The sequence below is a fragment of the Lathamus discolor genome, chromosome 3, assembly GCF_037157495.1.
Source record: "Lathamus discolor isolate bLatDis1 chromosome 3, bLatDis1.hap1, whole genome shotgun sequence".
Classification (NCBI taxonomy): Eukaryota; Metazoa; Chordata; class Aves; order Psittaciformes; family Psittacidae; genus Lathamus; species Lathamus discolor.
In genome coordinates, this window is record NC_088886.1 from 67,092,932 (window position 1) to 67,116,554 (window position 23,623).

Consider the following 23,623-nt stretch of genomic DNA (forward strand, 5'->3'; position numbering starts at 1 on the left):
GGGGAGATTGAGACGAGCCCTTAGGCAGAAGTTCCTTTCCAAACCAAACCAGTTTGGGGTTCTATAGTACCCCATCAAGGTGGCTCCTCTTGCTTACATTCCCATATGTGCACACAACCCTGCAAGGCACACATGCTGATGGAGAGTTAGATTATTCTATGAACATGACTTTGGGTGCAATATTAGTCCAACAAAGAGCTCCAGAAGCTTGAGCTTCCCCACTACTCCTCATGGAGCTGCCCAGAACCTTTAGATATGGTAATTCCCTCCTCTGTCCTGCATAAATAGCCCCAGATTTGCTGACCACATTCTGCAAAGGGCTTTTTAGTAAAGCACAACAATACAGCAAATTCGAAGACTGAAGTGGTGTGCAAAGCTCTCCTTGCTGAGCAATAGGCTGCAAAGGTGAGCTTTAGTAGCATCTATAGCTGGGCAAACACTTTTTATTGTCACTGCATGGGCTACGTTTTGAACATCCAGCTCTGAGCTGGATATAATACCCATTGCTTATTGCAGGTTAACTGGATTTTAACCACCAATGCTTACTATTGATAATTTAGGGGTCTGGGTAGCTGTGTGTGTGTGTCCCAGAACTCCTGGGAGAATAGACCAGGATATCTTTGCTATAAAAGGATAAGTCTTTCTATGTGTGAACTACACTTCTGGAGCATGATAAAACTATACTGTCCCCACACTAACACATCCCAGTGTGAACAAGAAGGCGTGGGCCCATGGGGAGCCCCAATCCTGGCCCATGGGCCAGCAATGTGAACCTGCTTCAAAGCCCCACTGCACCACGCTGCTTTGGTACCTTTCTGAAGGAGCTTTTGAAGCAGAGACACTATAGAAAGCAGACAAGGATGTGAAAACAGAGTGCAGGGAGAGGGCATCCCCTTCCTTTGAAAGGGTAAATGAACAAAGGCATGGGATTCTGCTCTGTTAGACCAACTGGGCTATCACCCCTCCCTCTTGGGGACAGGGATTAATCTCTTATTTCAAAAGCCTGTAAAATCATGTAACAATATTAGTCCAGAGGCTCTAGCAAACCATTTATTCATACATACATCAAGATCTTCTTTCTTCAAATGAATTTGGCAGTGAGACTGGATAATTAAGCCCAGGAAGAAGAAAAGGCAGAGAACTGCAGTCTCATACGTAATCCTCTGCTCGGCCCTGCCACACTGCCCTTGCTATTGGCAGTGGCACATCCAGAAGAGACATTTTGGGCAACTTAATGTAGAAGATGCAGTCTGATTGCTGACTGATGGCTGCTGACCATAAGCAGCTTGTGCCCAGGCAGCCAGGAAGCCACCAGCATCCTGGCCTGTATCAGCACCAGCGTGGCAGCAGGGCCAGGGCAGTGATTGTGCCCCTGCACTGGGCACTGGTGAGGCTGCACCTCCAATCCTGTGTTCAGCTCTGGGCCCCTCACTACAAGAGAGACATTGAGGTGCTGGAGCGGGGCCAGAGAAGGGCAATGGAGCTGGTGCAGGGCCTGGAGCACAAGTGTGATGGGGAATGGCTGAGGGACCTGGGGGGTTCAGTCTGGAGAAGAGAAGGCTCAGGGGGGACCTTATCGCTTCCTGCAACTGCCTGACAGGAGGATGGAGCCAGGAGGGGCTGGGCTCTGCTCCCAAGGAGCAAAGGATGGGACAAGAGGAAATGGCCTCAAGCTGCACCAGGGCAGGTTTAGATGGAGCTGAGGAACAATTCCTTCCCCAGAGGGTGCTCAGGCATTGGAACAGGCTGCCCAGGGCAGGGCTGGAGTTGCCGTCCCTGGAAGTGCTCCCACACCGTGGAGACGAGGCCTCAGTGGCATGGGTTAGTGGTGGTCTTGGCAGGGCTGGGGAACGGCTGGACTGGATGAGCTTAAAGGGCTTTTCCGACCATGTTGAGTCTGTGATTCTATGAACACCAGCACCATTAGGATATATCAAGCCCCTGTTGCTCTTGTAGAAACTGCTCATCAGCAACCACCCCAGTGCTTTAACTCACTAGTTCCTAATGCTTTGCAGGATACTACTACCACCCTCAAAAACCTGTCCTTAAACCACCACTGAAGTACATGAAACACAGCTTACACAAAGGGAAACTCATTCTACAAAGTACGCTAAATGAAGACCTATGTGATGAGTCTCAAGGATGCTATCAACAGCACACAACTGATGTTTTTAGAAGGATTAGCTACAAAATATCTGGTTATTTACGTGATCAAGGTCTTTAAGACTGGCCCCCCAGCTTTGCTGTATTAGAAACTTGAAACATTTCTCAATTAAAACTCACAGGAAGGAAAAGTGAGAGTCCAAGAGAACTCTGTCCATCCTTCCTTATATAGGAATCAGTCCCCTTATGCAGACAGCAGCAAAGTTTAGTGTTATAAAGAAGAAAACCATTCCAAAATACCCAAACTTGTGGGACAATTCCCATCCCTGCCACCTATCCAAACCAGACACTGCCACCTCCGTGTTCCCTTAGCTGAGAAACCTTCTCTCCAGCTAATCATGGCTTCTTAATCATCAAGTGATTCCTTCATGTACCATGAAGTAAGATAAAATGTGTAATCCTCGCTCTGAAGATCTCCAAATTCAGCAAGGAAAGGTTAAGGCCAAGCAAGGTTGCACAATAACCTCAACAATTTATTCCCCTCCCTCCCACGAGCAAAGACGCAGTAACATTCTGAAGCCAGAACAAGAGAAAGCAGCACTATCCAACGGATGATGATATTCCTGGCAAGATGTGGGCTGGTGCTTTGGTTTACCTCTACAAGCAACTAAGAGATTCAGAAGCACCAATTAGGATGCATTTTTGGAAAGAGCAAATGTTTGCCTTCCTCGGATTAATCCTTAATTTATGGCAAAAGAAGATAGAAATGTTTAGGACTTGGGTATCAGACATCCCTTTCTCATCTTTTTACACCAGAGAACAACAATGAACAAGGGTTAAAGCTCTTCCACATATGGTTCATGGTGAAGAGAAACTGTTTTGGGTTCCTACAAACACACCACAATGATTTTATCATGGAAAGGATTGGGTTGGAAGGGACCTTAAAGCTTATCCAGCTCCTACCCCCTGCCATGGGCAGAGACACCTTCCACTAGAGCAGCTTGCTCCAAGCCCTGTCCAACCTGGCCTTAGATCTGAGGATAACTGTCCATTGTCCACACTAGTGCTACCAATCAGTCACTTTACCATGGCCAGGATGGGATAAAGATTTAAACAGAACATCCCAGGCTATGATGAAGCAATTTTCTTTTCCTTAAGCTGTTTTTCAACACCATTATTTCAGCCATGCCTGAGACTTGGACCAACACCCCACAAACCCACACATAACTTGTTTTTCCAGAGCAATACTTGGTCATGTTTCTCCTTTCTTCTCTCCGAAGGATCTGCAGCAAACTCACAGAGGTAATATGATAAAACTCAGACATGAGAATGGTTTTCCCAAGTGGGTAACTCCCACAGCCTGACAGCAGCTTGTAACAGGGTATGTAAGTATAGGCTGGCACGATACTTGAAAACCAGCTGAAGAGCCACTTCCAAGCCAAACGATATTTGCTTGCATTTATAAACATGCTGAAACATCTTTTGGCCAAACAGCTTTTAAACCTTGCTCTGCTAATCCAAATAGGAGATGGCCATTTCCAGCCTGTGTATGCACTGCAGGGCTGAAAAGACTGCCCCCAAACACAGCAGAAACTGAGTAAATGTAGGGTCTTGAGTGACAAAAGGAACTGCACGACTCCTGTCCAGAGTCAATGCTGCTCCTCAGATAAGGTCTCATTTGCATTCCCAGTCAGTCCTACCCTTCTCCCATTACATGCACAACCAGCCTGAGCTTTCCAGTGTGACACAGGAATTCCCACGGCTGAAGGACTGGCAGAAGACATTGGACACAGATGTTGCTGCCTCTCTCACAGGCTGCTTGCTATCATACAATCACAGAGTGGTTTGGGTTGAAGGAACCTGAAAGCTCTTCCAGTTCCATCCCCCTGCCCATCACCCCTTGTCCTATCGCTACAGTCCTTGATGAAGAGTCCCTCTCTTCATCCAGGGACAAACAGAACACTGAATTTTACCACCAGGTTACCCGAGTTGTTAACCAGCATCAGCCTTTGCCCTAAAACACCTCAGAAGGAAACATCAAACATGAGAAGCAAAAAGAAAATGGATTCCAAAAAGACCAACCACCACCACAACAGGAAAAGATGAAACCCCATCACATGCACAATTCACAACAGTGGCCATTGATCTCCTGACAGAAAAGGGGACGGTGCCTCCTCTTCTACAGAGCTACAAACCCTATCTAAGCATGTGGATATGAAAGAGGGAATACAACACTTAAAGCTGAGCTGTGTTTCCTCAGTAGGCTTAAAATGAGAACCTCTCTTAGGGTCAGGAAAACAGAACCTCCCCTACCTCACAGACACGTTTTGGAGCACACAGAGGTGGGAAGAGAGGTTTCTCAGCATCCGAAGCCAAACACTCAGATCTGGTTAAATGAAGATCTCTTCCTTTCCCCCCCTCTGTCAACACAATAGGTGTACCTCCTGGAAAGTTTCCTTCCCCCAAATACACATTGAAGTCCACAAAAATCTAGGTTAGGTCACAGCCCATCTTCTTTCCCCCTCCCTATGATCTACTGAAGTTGTTTTGAATAAGCTTCGTTTACATCTTTCCAACTTGCATTACCAGAAGTACTTAGATCTCCTGGGAGATCTCTTCCTTAATATCTAAGGACCTGAGGGCATTTTGGAAGGCAACAGAGAAGAGAAAGTTGGGGTTTTGGAAGCTTCTACCTGGAAAGTAAACGACGCTTGATGTATCCTATCATTCCTAGCATAAAGCTCTTTGTCTGAACCTGAAAACAAAGCCCTTTAGGAGAACAGGGGAAACACAGAAGACAGCAGCAGATAGCTTTCTGTGGCATTTTATGTCCTGTGACAAAAAGGCTTGGATTTTCACTCCAAGTGCTGCAGTTTTGAGCTGGAAGATCTCTCTCAGCTCCAGAAAGATGAACAGTGGCTGCTGTGCCTGCTTCATACCAGGACAAGACCCACAAGATACCATAGCTGGATCATTAGAAGAGGTAAGTAAACCAAACAGCCCAGAGCCCAGCACAGTACACTTTGATCAGCCTGTTTGCCTCCTCATTTCAACACAAGAGTTCCCCTTAATTGGAGCAGCAACTCAAAACCCTCCTTTGCTTCACAGTGCTCCTTTTAGGCTGCAAAAGGAATCAGAAGGTACTGCCTTCTTCTGATGTTCTCTCTTTTCCATGTAAACCCAAGCAGCTCCAGCCAGGTTAAGCCCTCCTTAGCCCCCTGCCAAGCTGCTTAAGACTCCCCAAGGCTGCTCCATCCTCCCTCCACTCCCAAGTCCCGCTCACCCAGCCTGGGAAAGTAAATGCGTGCAAGTCCTAACACACTTTGTTGCAGTATTTGGCATTTGCATTGTGCTTTCCCCACTTGCAAGATAGGGCTGAGGAACATTTTCCTGCATTCCCAGAATAGGAACAACGTTTAATAAGAGTTTCTTCTTACCAGAGCTAGGCATGTGGTTCACTCTAGGTGGATTCAACAGCTCGACTGGCTGGTCTCTGCCAGAAAGCCCATCTGGAAAGAGAGAGAAAATAAAGTGAAATCACATCAAGGCTATTTTTAGCTATTCCAAGGATTAGAAACCATAAAAATCACTAACCAATTATTAATGTAAAACAGAGACACAAGTAGCACAGATCAATAGAAACAAGAGCAAGAACAGGACAGCTTACAGCATAACAACTGCGTACAGTAAAGCATGAAATCAAAGCTACCGTAACCCAAATTACACTCAGGTTTTCCTGGCCTTTAAATCCACAACTGTTCCTGATCCCTATCCAAGGCTTGTGAACCTTACCATACAATAACTACATTGCAATTCATCCCTCACTTGAAGAGCTGAGTGAGTTAAGACAGAAAGGCAGCCCTGTGAAGCAGAGTTGAAGAATGGCTGTAATATGGCAGTGAGAAGTTCAGGAAACCTGACAAATCACTGCAGGAGATTAAAATGCAGAGACATGCATAGCAAGCCCCATTTTGCATAAGTTTGGATTTCAGAAAGGCATTAAAAACATACTTTGTAAATGATATGCAGAAATCCATCTTGCTGAAGCAGTTCTCCATTTAAAAGATTTCAAAGATGGTATCTTGTATGCAGGTAGAGTTAAAACAGAAGAACACAATAGCTGCTGCTGTAGACTGCCCGACCAGATTTTCTAGTCCCCCATTCCCTTCCCAACCTGCACACCCCCCCCAATCAAAGCAGAAGCAAAAAAAGCAGCTAAATGATGTTTTCAGTACTCCGGCTGTGAAGACTGAAAACTTCTCTCAAATCCATTTGGAAATCTCTCCACCTATGCCAGTTTAGTCTCACTTGCTCTTCTCTAATGCCTTTCTAAATGCACAGATAGGATCAAGCCAAACCCTGTCTGGAGACATCAAAGAAGCCACCCCATCTCTTCTCAGACAAAGCAAAGGATTATAACAATGTGAAGATGGCAGTGGAACATTTAAAACATACCAGAAATCGTCCCCATCACACTTATTTTCTCCACTCCAGCTTTGTGGAGAGAAAGCCTACTTGACTCTTCATCACTTGCACGGGTTTGTCTCCAGTGACCATACCCAAGGATCAGTGCAGTCTCAACAACACAGCAATAAACTATAACTACACTGAGTTCTCCTTCTCAAACAAATCATTTAGTTTATTCACTTCATAATTTGGGGGTCTTTTGGTTTGTTACTTCAAGGCTTTGCTGTACCAGAGTGGCCAGCCTACAGTGGTGGGATGACACTTGGTACAAGCAGCAGCTAATGATAATAAATGAGGAGGGAACTGGATTGAAGTGGTAGAGCAAGACACCCGCACTTAAATATCATCAGTTCCTTAGCAAACTGCATCCCTACTTGCTGCTGAAGCTTCACTGTTCCTGTGCTAGACATGCCAGCATGGCCCAGCAACCAGGACCATCCATGGAGAGGTGAGAGCAGCTCCAGGAGCCCCTGGTTTTTCCTGGGAGCAGAGTATTTCCAGCATCACTGCTGAGCTATTTCAGAGGAGGAACTATCTACAAAACAGAGCCTTGTACCAGCAGCCTGGGTGCTCTGTGGGACAAACCTGGGCCAGTGCAGCCCAGAACCCCTCCATGTGCTAAATGCACCCCCAGAGCCTGAGCAGCAGCTCAGGGAGGGGATTCTGCCTCTCTGCTGCACTCTGGGGAGACCTTAGAGCAGCTCCAGTGCCTAAAGGGGCTACAGGAAACCTGGAAAGGGGTTTTGGACAAGGGGAATGGCTTTAACCGGCCAGAGGGGCTTCACTCAACAAAACACTGAGCATCTGGGACTCCGGCCTTTGTGCACATGCAAGAGCTTTTGAGCTCAAAAGCAAAGCAAAACCAACCCCAGAACACAACTTGACCTCTTGAAGCAACTGAACATTCCTGTTGTCTCCTCAGCTTCCTACAAACTAAAGATGCTACTCGAAGCAAAGAAATCATTTCAAGAGCCTAAGCAATCAGTGCATTAGGAATTTGTAAACACCAATGCATTAAATGAAGCATCCTATCTGCTGCCAACACAATACTGCCCAAAAAAAACCCCAAACCAAAGCAACTGCATACCTTCTGAAAAGAGCAAGACAAGGAAGACTTGAAAACCCTACATATGCTCCATTAAATTGTGATTGAGCACTAAAATCCATACACCAAATAGAGCAGGATTCCTCCTTGCTCAGCTCAGCAATGCTGCTGGCTCACAAACCCCTTGCTTTGATCAATTCCTTCTCTCATATAGATGAGCTAACCCAATGTCAAACTGCTCAAGCAAACCTGAGAAGCGAGCACAAACATGAAGTTTGGAGTCCGAGGCTGTGATTCTGTGCACTACAGAACTTCAAAAGAGAAAAACCCAAGCCTACGCTTTGCATATTCAACCGCATTGCTTCACTCATCCTGTTGCACTATTAATACTGACGATACACTGATCACCTGGAGGGATCCGAGCCTCAGGACAAGTGTGTTTTCAGCTATTGCTGCAGTGGGGCTTCTTCCTTACCACCAACACTGCAGACTGTCTCCTAAAGCAGTTGATGTATAGTGGGACTTGTGTGACGAGGGGAAAACATGATGGTTTACGCCAAGAGTGGTCTAGGTCTGCAAATGTCAAACTGACTGCAATCAGTTTCCACCACAAACAAGTTTTAACCCCACCTCCTGCCTTCATAAAGTATTAGCTCCAATCCTCTCCCTGCTTCACCAGGTAGCTACAGAGCGAGCTGTGGCAATTACAGAACTAAAGGGAAAACACAGAAAGGGAAAACACAGAAAGCACTCAAGTTATCTGTGCCACACACGGATCCCTGTTCCTGCTTAGAAGGGATCACATGGGTGCTTCTGCAGTTCCCAGGAAGTGGACAGGGATTGGAAGCAGTTTGTCTGGATGCCTTGGACAGGCAAACACAATGCAAAGCGGTCAAAAGATGCACTCATGATTTGACTTTCACAGGCCCTGGTTTGAATAGCACTGAGACAAACCAGAATACCCACTAAATATCTTCCAGCTCTCTACTGGCCAAGGTTTTACCTAAGACACTAAAATGAATTGTCAAGAAAATGTCCTCTTGAATTGAATTTGTATGAAGAAACTTGGAGAGGGACTTTGGACAAGGGCCTGTAGGGACAGGACAAGAGGAATGGCTTTAACTTGCCAGAACATGGGAGACTAAGATGAGCTCTTAGGCAGAAGCTCTTCCCTGTGAGGGTGCTGAGGCGCTGGCACAGGGTGCCCAGAGAAGCTGTGGCTGCCCCATCCCTGGCAGTGTTCAAGGCCAGGTTGGACACAGGGGCTTGGAGCACCCTGCTCAGTGGAAGGTGTCCCTGCCCATGGCAGGGGTTGGAACTGGATGAGCATTAAGGTCCCTTCCAACCCAAACCATCCCATGGTTCTATGACTCAATCTAATGATTTCACCAAGACCATCAGAGCAGCACTGGGGTGAACTGTCCCAGCTGCACCAGTTGGGCTGAACTGGGTACATCCATTTTAGGGTTACTGGCACCTGGTTATGGAGCAGTGCCTGCAGGGCATCCAGTCTCAGAGCAAGAAACACTGATTGTCCACAGAGCCTGGAAGGAAGCAGACAGCAGCCTGTCTGATGTATGGCTTGACTTAGAGAACATTTAGTGTAGCTTCATTTCCAGATGGGTATTTCTTCTCATTAATTAATAAGATGAGGCCATTATTAATAGATGGAATCTTAACACTTAATTTTTATCCTAGTCTTTTCCAAAGAGTCACTGAAGTTACTTTAAAAATCTCAGCAGGACAGGTTTGGAAGTAGCTGGGATTTCAGGATTCAAACCTGTGGAACACAGCAAAACCAAGACAAGATGGCTCCAGGATGCTCCAGAATAAGACAAAATCATGGATAAAACCCCTCTGAAAAGACAAAGCAGCAAAACGAACAACAACATCCAATGCAAATCCAAAACCAGATGAGGAAGTATTACTAAAGATAAATAATGAACAAACCCAGAAGGCTGAAAGCATTCAGTGAGCTCTTCCAGCAAACTGGAAGCAGCCTGACTGCCATTAAGTGTTGAGTTTCAAAACGCAGGGCACAACTGGGAAAGGAGACGTTATTTAAATAGTTTTCCATGTATTTAGATCTTTCAACCTGATGCAAATCACCCTGCCCTGCTTGGATGCCTTGACTAAAGTACTGAACAACTGACAAGTCTCTCTAAAGGGCACCCGGAATAAAAGAAAAGTTCTCTAGGGACACAGAACTCAAACTTTAGGAGAGGAAGGAGCAAGAGGTACAGAAAATGAGCATTATTGACCAGGATTGGGGTTCCTGAAAGAAAGGAGAAGTTTAAGAGACAGAATGAGCAATTAAATAAGCAGGAAACAGGAAAAGCAAGGGGAATCTGAAGCAGGCACAGGCTGTGCTTCTCTGTCAGAATGGCTGGCAAACAAGGTTGGATTTCACTTGAGTTGAATAAAAAGACATGAAAACAAAACCAAACCTCCCCCCAGTCCACACTGACAGTCTACATGGGGCACATCTGTAAGAATCATAGAATCACACGGTGATTTAGATTGGAAGGGACCTTAAAGCTCATCGAGCTCCAACCCCTGCCACAGCCAGGGACACCTTCCACTAGAGCAGAGTGGTCCAAGCCCCTGTGTCCAACCTGGTCTTGAACACTGCCAGGGATGGGGCAGCCACAGCTTCTCTGGGCATCCTGTGCCAGGGCAGTGATTCACAAGACATGAAGTTCATTCAGGATGCATTAGGAGATGCATATGCAACCCAACAGATTCCCAGTCTTCTTTATGCAAACACTTACTGGACAAGACTTCACAGCAGCAACTGGTTCTGAGAAAGCAGGGAATTATGTCTCAAAAACTAAGACCTAGCCAGTGAACTGCCATCCACATCCTCCACACAAGCTACTACCACCTACCATTCGCTGCTTTGGGTTCCTTTCCAAGCTGGTTCAGAGGTTGCTTGGCACACAACCTGCACAACCTCCAATGACTCCACTGTTTTCAGTCACACAGGGGGAACTAAAGCTTTTTGTTTACCTATTCCCAGTTCTTGGATAAAAATATGGGAATATAGAGTAAAACTGTTAAGCTGTAAGACATCAGCAACAGTCCCAAGCGATGAACTGAAGGACTGTTTCTTTGCAAGGCAGTTAACAGATGATTTGGGCTGGTTTTCAGCCAGGAACATACAGCTCAAAAGCTTGTCCCCCTCCCTTCAGAGCCAAAACACAAAGAAGCTGTAACCTCTCAGTGCCCAATTGATAAGAAGCCTCAGACAGCACAAGGCAGTCAAGCCCAGGATAAAGAATGTGTCATCAGTTGGCATCTGAGATACTATCCCAACCACATCCCTCAAGAGCACGCAACTAAAAGTAAGCTCCTGGTAAGGTCTGAAAGAAAGGGGATGTTTCTGGATCAATGAGCCCTGAATTTGTAGGCGTCATCAAGCAAACAGTTTCCTTGTTCTCCTTGCTGCTTTCTAATAAAACTGGGAACCTGGTTCACAAAGAAAAGATGCATTCATTCCCCTTCTCTCCACCCATCTCTATACTTCAACACAACAACACTGCACTTGAGAGAAGAGCTCCAAGACACAATGAGCTTCACAGTTATCTTCACTCAAGAGATAAATAACCTACTGTGTGCTTGACCAGGGTTACTCTTAAAGCCTACACCAACAGGAGCACTGCCAGGAGCGGCTTTCACTTGGGAGCAGGCTCTTGGAGCAAGCCCCTGGCTGCCCCACTTCCCATCCTTCTCCACATCCTGTGGTTTTGGTTGCGTCTGAGCACAGAGACAGGACTTTTTCAGGGGAAACACTTGAAACTCAACCCAAAACACCCTTCAATTCACTTAACACACTGAGACACTAATGGAGACTTGTGTTCAAGGTGGAAGGCGGCCCTGCCCATGGCAGGGGCTGGAACTGGATGAGCTTTAAGGCCCTTTCCAACCCAAACCAGTCTGGGATTCTACGATTAAGTGACTGGACTGAATGAAGCCCTAAAGCCAGGTTCAAACACCTCCTCAGCATCATTTGCTGCGCTTCACAGAGCTGATCCTCTGTGCGGTACTTGCCATCACAAGCTCCATCCCTCTGATGAAGGCTGCTTAGTGGTCTACAAGCCAGCATGAGCCTCAGCCCTTGTAATCACACTGCTGTCAGCAGCTTACAAGAATGTACACCTTCTGAAATCAACTCCTCACTGGCACTGCCCACAACAACTCCATGGACCTATTCCAGGCCCAAAACATCTAGTTTTTGACCCATTACCACTATATAATGTACCATAATCCCATTATATAAAGTTACCTTGCACTTCATACCCAAACTGGGGGGTTGGTTTGATTGAGTAAGTGCTTCTGGTATCGTTGTATTTCTCCAATCAGACTATGCACTACCCCTGTGGGATGCCAAGCAGTTCAAGCAGGATTACTGAGGAATAAAAGCCTCCAACCATGACCATTAAGCACAGTCTACTCAACCATCCTGTCTTGCATTTTAACACCTGCAGCATGGAACACCAAGCGAAAATATGAGTTCTGAGAATGGGAATTATCAGGGACCTATTATTTATTTGTCTACTCAATTGAAATACCCAGAGAGGGGGAAAATAAAAAAGACTTCAGCATTTACAAGAAAGCAATTAAAGCAGCAAATGGATTATTTCTCTTTAAACCTATGAGAAAATGCTCAGTGCATATTTCCTCTCTAATTTGTCTGCACTCAAGGAGCTATTTTTGGAAGTCTCCCTAGACTGTATTGTAGCACCACATGTACTGTAATGGCATTTTAATTAGCCCAGAGAGCTGGAAGATGCACTGTGCATCCAAAAGAGAAGCAGCCTAACAAAATGAGAGCATCCTTCTCTTCCCTTCGTTCACATTTACAGTCAAAATACCGATTCTGGTTTCAATTGGAATCGGCTGCTAGAAAACCCCAGAGCATCACAACAGCCCATAGAATACAACAGAAACAAACCTAGGAATTAAGCACTATCTACTTGTATTTCAAGTGTGGATGGTAAGAAGGAAATGTTACAGGCAGAACAGGGGAGAGGAGGAGAGGAGGAGAGGAGACAATAAAGAGATATTATAAACTGGGCTTTCAATATGTTAGATTTAGGCCTGCAAGTCTAATGAATCAAAAGCCCCATTAGATGAAAGCTAATCCAATCTTGGTTATACGGGGTTGAGGTTTGTGTTCTACTACTTGGGTTTTTAGTTAATTCTTAGCACTACTACTACATCTAACACCCAAAGTTAGCCACATGCCATTGCCAATGAGTGATACAGCACAAAACCATCAGCAGCATGGTCTGGTATGTATTTCATTTGCTGTTATTCTGAATTCTTTCTCCCTGTGCCTCAAGCTGCACCAGGGGAGGTTTAGATGGAGCTGAGGAACAGTTCCTTCCCCAGAGGGTGCTCAGGCATTGGAACAGGCTGCCCAGGGCAGGGCTGGAGTCACCGTCCCTGCAAGTGCTCACACACCATGGAGACGAGGCCCCCAGTGCCATGGGTTAGTGGTGGCCTTGGCAGTGCTGGGGAACAGTTGGACTTGGTGAGCTCAAAGGGGTTTTCCAACCTGGTTGATTCTGTGATTCAATTCTTACTTTTGATGCATTAGAAACTAAGTCAGGCTGATACTCACCTCACTTCCAGAAGAGGCTGATGTAGCTGGAATCAAAACTTCCTTCCTGCCCTTGACAACAGTGATGACCCCAGAGCCATTCATAGCTCCACATGTCTGGTGGAACGTACCCCTGAAGCCAGCAGCTGATTGACCACAGCACCCAATACCTTGCGAGCAAGAACTATGATGGTGTCAGAAGATACTCAGGGATTACATCTACAAGAGCTTCATACTACTTTCCTACACAGAACTTAGTAAAGATAAACCCAACAGATCCCACTTTGATGACCATCAAAGTAAAAAGCATACAGTAAGAAAAGTAACCTTTAATATATTACTAGGAAGTTATCCTAGAAGCAAAATACCCAAGCTCCATTACAACAGGAAACGCTGCGGTCCCTTCAAGGTGTTCTAATACCCAAATGGCAACACACTCCTTTTCAAATGCTGAAAGCATAAAAGCATTGTGTTCTGTTTCCTGTTCCATTCTTTGCCTTAACTTTCTGCAGTGGGAGGATAACACAACTCCTACTAAACACAGAACCATAAAATGGCTTGGGTTGGAAGGGACCTGACACACAATGACATTCCGTCTCTTCAGCAGACTCCGGTGACTTGATCTGCACAAGATATGGAAGCTGGTTCAAACTGAAACAGGGCAAGTTCAGGTTGGAGATAAAGAAGAAGCTCTTCCCTGTGAGGGTGCTGAGGCGCTGGCACAGGGTGCCCAGAGAAGCTGTGGCTGCCCTATCCCTGGCAGTGTTCAAGCCCAGGTTGGACACCGGGGCTTGGAGCAACCTGCTCTAGTGGAAGGTGTCCCTGCCCATGGCAGGGGTTGGAACAGGCTGAGATCTGAGGTCCCTTCCAACCCAAACCAGGCTGGAATTTGATGATTCTATGTTGTTTTGGAAATCCACGGTAATAAAAGTATCCTTTCCATGCAAATGCAAGGAACCAAAGGGCTGTGGTAACCTCTTCATTAAACCAAAGACAGAAAGCTCCCTGAATGCAGTCCAATATCCGACACAGACTAAGCATTAGGTGGAGACGAACATAAAATAAAAAGGGAAGAATGACCACATTAAGGAAATAGATAGCAAGTACAGTGCCCTTTTTAGGTCTGTTTTCTCTTTATAGCCAAAACTGTCCATATTTAATGTTGTTTTTCATTCCATTCTTCTGTAACAAGTTCCCAGATCAGCTCGCTTGGTACACAGAAAATAACCACAAAGTCCAATCACAGACACGCTCCATCACTCACGTAGTAGAGATAAAGCCAGCATCCTACACCCTGAGCACTTCTTGCACCTTGGTCGAGATAGGAACCCAAGAAACACACCTGCTTGTACCCAACACCAAACACCCACCCAGCAAATGCTGCCGACCACAACAGTGTCCCAACTGTCCCCAAACACACCCTGACTCCGAAGGTAGGAGCCAGCTCAGCCTCCGCTTGAGAACTTCAACACTTCCCATGGGCGATGTTCTCCTCACACAACCACTGATCAACCTGAACATCCAACCATGTTACTCCTCCACTTATAGGCAGAAGACATTGCTATCTCCTTCCCTACACACAGTCACAGTCAAGCATGCCATACCAGGACAGCACTGTGTCAAAGCCTCTATTTTAGGCTTAGCTTACCCAGTCCTTTCCAGCAGCCTCTCTTCTGCAGCCACCAGAAGGTATTGGTGATGGGCATTCAACACCTTCTCCCATTTAGCACTACCTCGGAACCTAGCTGAGGATTTCAACCACATGAAGAATAAAACACATCATTGTGTCCGTGCCTCCCAGAGTGCCTGGAGGATCCCACAGGATCCCACTATCTCCTGATGTTAAATCCATCTCATGAGACATGCTGCACAAAGAATCAACCTGGTACTTTGTATGGTACTTCCCCATTACCCCAGCTCTACCAGATAGAAAGTCAATGACTATCAACACCAGGACGCAGGAAAACTGTCCCAGTCTACTCATCCCTGACACAACACCAGTGATTATCTACCAGATTTAGACAGAATCATGGAATGGTTTGTGTTGGAAGGGGCCTTAAAGGTCATTCAGTTCCAACTCCACCCTCACAGGGAAGAGCTTCTGCCTAAGAGCTCATCTCAGTCTCCCCTCTGGCAGGTTCAAGCCATGAAAACAGTCCATATGCACTCTCTTCACATCATCTGATGTACAGGGTTCTAAAATTTAGACAATATATTTTTAAATCCCAAGGAAAGGAAAAAACCCCAAACCATCATTTCCAAGCATCTAAAAGTAGCTTCCACTTCCACAGACTCGGTGGAACAGCAATTTCCCCCTTTGCAACGAAGAAGCAGAGACTCTGCTGTTTCTTGCTATAAATATATCCATAGATACTTCTGCTGGCACAAAGCGCTTCAGTTTTTAAGGCAAGAGATTCATCGACTCTTCCGGAATGCTCCATCCTTCCCAGCTTTTGTTCTGTCACTGAGCACACACTCCTGGCAGGAGAGGAGGAGGGGACAATCTGCCACCATCTGCAGGGTGCTCTCCATCTGAAAAGGTGCCTGTCCTTGAGAAATCAGCACAGGCCAAGCTTCAAACCGGAATCTTGTGTTCAAACAACAGATTCCATCCAAGTGCCGCTACGCAAAATGTTCCTTGTTTCCTGCTAAGCGCAGGGAAAGGGTTGGTGTGGGTTTGATTTGGCTTTTGGGGCTTGGGTTGGTTGGGAGGTTTTGGGGTTTTTAGACTTTTCTATCCCTTTCTATCTGTCTGGCTTTCTATCCCTGCAGTGCTCAGGGCCAGGTTGGAGAGAGTGACATGGCCTAGTATCATGGCAAGGGGTTGGAACTGGATGAGCTTAAGGTCCTTTTTAGCCAAACCATTCTCTGATCCTTCCTGGTATGTGGATACAGTGAAGTCAGTATTCCACAATCACCGCTAAGTATTTCAACAGGAGATCAGTATTAGCAATGTGAGGTCCTTCATCTGCTGGGCCAGATCCCAGGAATTTCAGCCCACCAAAAGAAGCCAACTCCACAGGATCCCCTTGGCATTCAGCAGGAGAGGTGCTGCTGGCACCCAGCCATTTCCCAATCACAGCCTATTCAGAACACATGAATTCAGGGTTGATAGCTACACATTCCCAGATACAATGCTGCCTGAATCCAAACGAACACTCCAGTAGGCTTTCAGAACTGATTGGTGATACAAAAATGAAGCAAGGAAAGAAAAAAACACCTTGAAATTATCTGTAATTGTCAGCAAGTGGTGACCTAGGAAGCACATTTTTAAGGCAGGAGAAGGTTCAATAACCTGCTTGATTTCCCCTTCTCTCCAGTTGAATAAGCTGTCAGGAAGAAACCCAGCTGAAACATAGCCTGGCTCTTCTAGAGGTCCAAACAAGCCTCCAGCTCCTGCCCTCGTAGGATGCTATGTACAAGGTAATAAGCTACAAAGTGAAGAAAAGGCTTTGCCTCCTTAAAGAGGGAAGGAACTCTATGTTAACATGACTGTGGGTGTCCCTCCTCACCCCAGCCTGCATTTAGGTAGCACACACTGTAAATCAGGCTTCTCCACAAGCCTAGTTCCAAAGGCAGGCTGTGTCCAAAGGCTCTGAGCCTTTCCACAGCAGCAAAGGGAAGGGATAATAATGACTCAGCAACCCATTACACTGATGCTTTCAGAAAGCAAAGTAACCCAGGGAAAATTCCTGGATGAAGCAGAGGACAGGGAGAAAAGAAGCAAAGGAAACTCATTCTTGGATCGCTCCCTGGACACTGCCAGCTACGGGAATCATCTCCAATTGAACTACAAAGCAGATGCTTTCTCTCCTTACAGGCTGCAGCTTCTGGAGTGGATGGCAGAATTGGAAAGACCAGAGGAAAAAAGGGAGATTTGTTGAGGAAAATAGAGACAGAAACAGGACAACCGGCAAACAGAGCAGGACACGGGCTGGGAAGCTGGGCTGGGCATTCCTGCTTTCCACACAGCTTGTCAGAGACCTCCAGCTTCAGAAGCTTGAGTGAGACCTCAAGAGGTGTCTTCTCACCTCCCTGGTGTCACACCAATGTTATTCAATGTGCATCAGGACACTACGCTTGGAAACAACAGCAGTACTATGAATGCTGGTGCCTTGCAACTTTATCCCCCATGTATCACAGTAACCATAGCTCCCCTCTCCCCCAAGGCTTGAATCATGGAGGACAGTGTGACTTGTTTAAACCTGGCTCCCTGCATCTTCACATACATCCATCGGATTGGCAGGATTCATCATGATCCCATCCTGAGGGAGACCAGTCTGCTCCTACCTACCCAGTGCCAGGGTAGCCCCTTTAGGCACTGGAGCTGCTCTGAGGTCTCCCCTTAAGGAGCCTTCTCTTCTCCAGGCTGAATCAGCCCAGCTCTCTCAGCCTGGCTCTAGAGCAGAGCTGCTCCAGCCCTTGCAGCATGTCCGGGACCCTGATTGAGCCATTGACCACAACTCATTCAGTGTGACCATGCAGCTAATTCCTTATCCACCAAGTGGTCCATTCATCACATCCACGCCTTTCCAGTTTAGAGACAAGGATATTGTGCGGGATAATGTCAAACACTGTGCACAAGTCCAGGTAGATGATGTCAGCTGCTCCTCCCTCATCCATCAATGCCAGAGCCCCAAAGTAGAAGGTTGTAGAAGGCCACCACCTTTCTCAGGCATGATATGCCTTTAGTGAAACCATGTTGGTGTCACCAATCACCCCCTTATTGTCCATGTGCCTCAGCATAGTTTCCATGTAGAAGCTATGGAAATCTATGGAAATGCCCATGATCTTGCTGGGCACTAGTGAGAAATCCTTCTGTTTTAAGGATCAGAGACAAACTGACCTATTAGCAGCCTAACCTGCAATCCACCCTAAGCTCACTGAAGACAGCAATCACATATTAAGATCACAGAATCACAGAATCCCAAGGGTTGGAAGGGACCTCAAAAGATCATCTAGTCCAACCCCCCTGCAAGAGCAGGGTAACCTACAGTACATCACACAGGAACTTGTCCAGGCGGGCCTTGAATATCTCCAGTGTAGGAGACTCCACAACCCCCCTGGGCAACCTGTTCCAGTGCTCTGTCACTCTTACAGTAAAGAAGTTCTTCCTGATGTTAACGTGGAACTTCCTATGTTCCAGTTTACACCCATTGCCCCTTGTCCTATCACTGGATATCACTGAAAAAAGCCTAGCTCCATCATCCTGACACCTACCCTTTACATATTTGTAAACATTGATGAGGTCACCCCTCAGTCTCCTCTTCTCCAAGCTAAAGAGACCCAGCTCCCTCAGCCTCTCCTCATAAGGGAGATGTTCCACTCCCTTAATCATCCTTTGTGGCTCTGCGCTGGACTCCTTCAAGCAATTCCCTGTCCTTCTTGAACAGAGGGGCCCAGAACTGGACGCAATATTCCAGATGCGGCCTCACCAAGGCTGAGTAGAGGGGGAGGAGAACCTCTCTTGACCTACTAACCACTCCCTTTCTAATGCACCCTAAGATGCCATTTGCCTTCTTGGCCACAAGAGCACATTGCTGGCTCATGGTCATCCTCCTATCCACCAGGACCCCCAGGTCTCTTTCCCCTTCGCTACTTTCCAGCAGGTCAACCCCCAACCTGTACTGGTACATGGGGTTGTTCTTCCCCAGATGCAAGACTCTACACTTGCCCTTGTTAAATTTCATAAAGTTTCTCCCCGCCCAACTCTCCAGCCTGTCCAGGTCTCGCTGAATGGCAGCACAGTCCTCTGGTGTGTCAGCCACTCCTCCCAGTTTTGTGTCATCAGCAAACTTGCTGAGGGTGCACTCAGTTCCCTCATCCAGGTCACTGATGAAAATATTAAACAGCACCGGTCCCAGCACCGACCCCTGAGGAACTCCTGCCCACTTGATCACAGACAGCCTTGATGTCATTACCAAGTTCAAGTCTTAGTTTCCTTTCCCTTAAAGTGAAATAATATTTTCTTTCTCTTCCAACAAGAGCTTAATCTTTAGGTGAAATGTTTGGGTTCATCATCTGCTCATCCTGAGGATGAGGAACATGTATTTTTTAAAGTAGGATTCCTTTTGGCCAGCATCTGAGGCAGTCTGGCCCTGATTTTGACAAGGCTCTGAAGACATTGCTGTAATGTAAAAATATTCCTGTGTTATTTTCTCATATGGAGTCCACCGAAATTCCTGACAAACTTGAGCACCGATCCTAGGCTCTGCTCTGCTTTTCCTGGGAAAGGAGGAGGGAAGATGCCACCACCTTTCTCAAAAAGGCAAAAAGATATGTTTTGCTTCCTTGCTATGCTCGTATTTTGGGTACATGCACATAAAATTAGGAAATTGGTAAAGTCTGGGCCATTATCTTTGTGCAGTCATATAATAGGGTATCCAGACAAAGTAGTTACTACCAGAAATAGCCCACTAAGGAAGAGCTGCAACAGCATCAATGTGTGAAGGAACATCCACATGAAAGGAACAAGCTATAGCCTCCAGGGTTTTCACCCACCAAATTCATGGTGATGCTCTGGGTGAAGCTGCCATGCACACCGAAAAAATTACCCATGTCCAGAGGTCAAAATCCTTTCAAACATCTTCATCCAGGCTGCTCAAAACAGAAGAGCCAATGGAGACACTGCCCAGCAAAAGGCAACTGTTTCATCAAAATCAGCAGTTCAACCCCAAAATGATCCTGGTAAAGCAGTGAAGAGGCACACATGAAGAGCACTGGATGGAGCCCACAGAAGCCAGTGCAGGGTGTATCTGCCCACACTCACACGAGAGGACTGCAAAGACCTTCTGCTGCTGGCATGATACCAGCAACAGCAAGCAGAGGCCTTTTGCTTCTTGTCAGAAAGAGGGAAGGCATTAATGTACCTTCCGAACTGCTCCTGACTGCATGTTGGTAGTGGTCCATCTATAGAGTCCAGAAAGGTCTTCCCAGCAGGCTCTCCCCAGTTCACACCACAGATGCAGCTCATCTTTCCAGGATTATGGAGGGTCTTGTTTTGGGTTTAGGCACATTTCAACACGCAGATATTTCTGTTCCAAGAAAGTATTTAATGTTTCATTGCATTCAGTACCAGCACATGCATCTGGCAGGCATTTCCAGGCTTGTGCCATTAACTTGGAGCAAGGAAGACATATCACTCAGGCTCTCCCAAAACCTCACTTGCCAACAGAAAAAGCACAAGTGGTACCCCCTTACAACCACTGAAAGCCAAGAAAGCTCCTCAGTACCTGACCTTCTTGTTGAACACTGTTTGTGTCACAAGTCCTGTTTGCTGTTGAGCTTGCCAACCAACCCCTGAGGCAGGCTCCCTCGAATGAGGCTCTCCAGCTTGCTCCCAGATTTGCTTCTCATAACAGGATGCACTGTTTTAGTTGCTGGCTATACAGCTGGACATTGGAGAAGGTGCTAGGAATGGATGGGTAAGGAAAGCAGAGCTGAACCGATAGCCAGCTGAACACCACCACCTCGGAAGCATAAAGAGATGTTTTGGAGGATGCAACACAAGCATCCACGGATGTTGCCCTGTGCTCTTCTACATTACACTCCAGGAACCTCTGATTTTCATCCATGAGATTACACAGGCTTCAGCCCATGGGATTCCAGGTCTGAGTTACTACTCAGGCCCTTCCACTGCAGCAATTCCTTATGCCCTATGGGTTCTTCACATCTAAAGCCTCTTCCAATGTGCTCAGGGTGGTTCAGTACACTCAGATCTATGAGACCAAAGACACTGGGACACACGTTTCCATTTGGATCAACTGTGTGCAGTGTGCACAAAATCTGTTGCATTTCTCATACACCCAAGCCTCCCTGGATCTCTTCTCTTGTCAAGGTGAAAGCCAGGCTGGTTTACACTGTCACTACTCCCTGTTGTTGATGAAGATGGAAATCACATTCTCATGACACTAAGAATGCTCACAGTAACCAACTTCAGCTTGTGGCTTGGAGATGGGACTCACCCAGAAGACATCTCCTAACACTTAACCTCAGCTCCTGCTTTGATTCCTCCTGATGACAAAAAGCAACAGATCTGGCAGAGGAAAATCTCACCCACATCATGAGAAAGAGCCCAATGACATCTCCCTTGCAATCAACATTTCTATTTTCCCTGCTCTATTGCAAATAGGAGTTAACACAAGCTGAAATGCTTATGGCATAATCACGGGGTTTTCTTACCACTTTACCACAGTGGATCATTACTCCACTGTTATCTACTACAGTAGTACTAGACAGCAATACAGATTTGCTACAGTAAAAGCATTTTAAATCACATTAAACACAGTAACATGAGGATAGCACATTTGGAAACAGTAATTTCTAGTCCCTGGTCTGTTGAGGAGCAAATTCCTCTTCCCAAGTCAAGGAGGAGCAACCATGGAGCCAACGCAAAATACTGGGCTTTGAATATGTTCCATATAACACCAGACCCCCAGTACTAGGGGGTGCAAAATGTGCTGTCTGCCACCTTCCTCCCTTCATCCTGGAGGTCCCTGTTACCCAGTGGCTGCACGTAACTAAAATGCCACTCATTTGTCAGGTATTACAAGAAGGCCCAAGTTTCTCCTCTTTACGCAACTGGGACAGGCTCCTCTCCCTCTGAAAAGCTTGCAAGATGGTTAGACTCACCTGACTGATGGTGCTGAGCGGCTTCTAACAACAAAAAGACGTGTTAGCATGCAAAATTCACCACAAAAGAGGCACAAATCCACTCTGTGCCAAAGCTTCCTTGACATACATCTGAAGGGAGCCTAAAAGGATGCTGGAGAGGGACTCTTCATCAGGGACTGTAGTGATAGGACAAGGGGTGATGGGTTTAATGATGGGCTTGATGAGCTTTAAGGTCCTTTCCAACAAAAACCAGTGATTCTGCGAAATGAAAGAGTATTAATGAGTAGTACTTGTCCACCACACCCTTTACCTGCAACCTGGAGTCTCACAGGCTAACAAGCACCAAACCACCCCACAAACTGCACTTGCATGAATGCCATGGCCACAGGGATGTGCCCTGTGTACAAGGTCTGTCCTCAGTGTTAACGCATAATGATAAATCTCAGGAGGTTTAACACCTCGGTGAGGTCTGAAACCTGTGAGGTGCCTCTGCATCAGACAAGTGCATGATGAAATAGCTTCTGCGTGTTACAAAGGAAAATGCTCTAAAAACAGTGTTATGTAAATGTCTCCAAACATGACAGCGGGAGGGTTTGCTGCAGGAGTTAACCTCTGATCCTCCCATTCCTACCCAAAGGCACTATTCAGCTTGCACCAGCGCAGTTGCCGGGTTTCATGTTCACAAGTAGGGAAACCATGATGACGGACTGCAAACAGCACCCTATGAACCACCTGAACATCACACAACCTAAAATGCACTGGACCAACAGTGAAGTCCCTATTGCTGGCTGAAGAAAGCCTAAGATAGCAGCAGCAGTGTCCCATCACCCTGTGTGCCAGCAGGAGACTTCTTAGGTTCATTGAATCGTGCTCAAATATCTTACTGCATTAGGAGAACAATGATATATCTCCATGCATGTCATCAATACATACACGTGCATTTAACTAAATGTGTTTATTGATGTGATAATGTTATCTTCTATATAATAAGCCCCATCTCTGGCAGTGTTCAAGGCCAGGTTGGACAGGGCTTGGGGCAACCTGCTCTAGGGGAAGGTGTCCCTGTCCATGGGACATCCCAACCCAGATCAGTCTGGGATTCTATGATTCTATTTTATGATATTCAACTTATATAACATGGATTTGGAAAGAAGCTCTGAAGGAAAAGGCATTCCTTTTACATTCATTTAAAGAGAGAGCGTTCACGGTCCATTAAGCATTCAACAGAACTATTCCATGAAGATATGAGCTCCTAACTCCAGGCAGCATATGTCTCCTCTCCAGAGTCCTTCTTGTGAAAGCAGCACTGCTTATGAGGGTGAGAATCACTGAACTGAGAAACACAGACTGATTTTGTCCAGTCTGCCCTAGTTTGGAGCCCTTTTATCTTCCTGCCTCTTGAGCAGAGCCAGAAGGGTAACACAGACTCGGATCTAGGATTTGCCTTTGTTTCTAAGGAAAAACATGAACACATCTCAGCAGCATGGGAGAGGAAAGAGTGTTCCCACACACTGTGGGCAGTTCTGACTGCATCGCCCTGGGGTTCTGGGTGCTGCTTCTAGTGACTCCCAATTAATAATTACCTGATTTCAATGCGCCATTGTGGAATCATGGAATCAACCAGGTTGGAAAACCCCTTTAAGCTCATCCAGTCCAGCTGCTCCCCAGCACTGCCAAGGCCACCACTAACCCATGCCACTGAGGCCTCGTCTCCACGGTGTGTGCACACTTGCAGGGACGGCGACTCCAGCCCTGCCCTGGGCAGCCTGTTCCAATGCCTGAGCACCCTC

General features: G+C 46.4%; 1 protein-coding gene across 8 annotated transcripts in view; it reads right to left on the reverse strand.

Annotated features, from left to right (window-relative positions):
* Window positions 1-23,623, reverse strand: part of HDAC4 (histone deacetylase 4) — a 217,326-nt gene that overhangs the window by 127,375 nt on the left and 66,328 nt on the right. For all 8 annotated transcript variants that reach the window (XM_065669699.1, XM_065669701.1, XM_065669694.1 and 5 more), the window contains one exon: window positions 5,541-5,612. In XM_065669699.1, coding sequence (XP_065525771.1) covers window positions 5,541-5,612 — 72 coding nt within the window. The remainder of the gene's footprint in view (window positions 1-5,540; window positions 5,613-23,623) is intronic.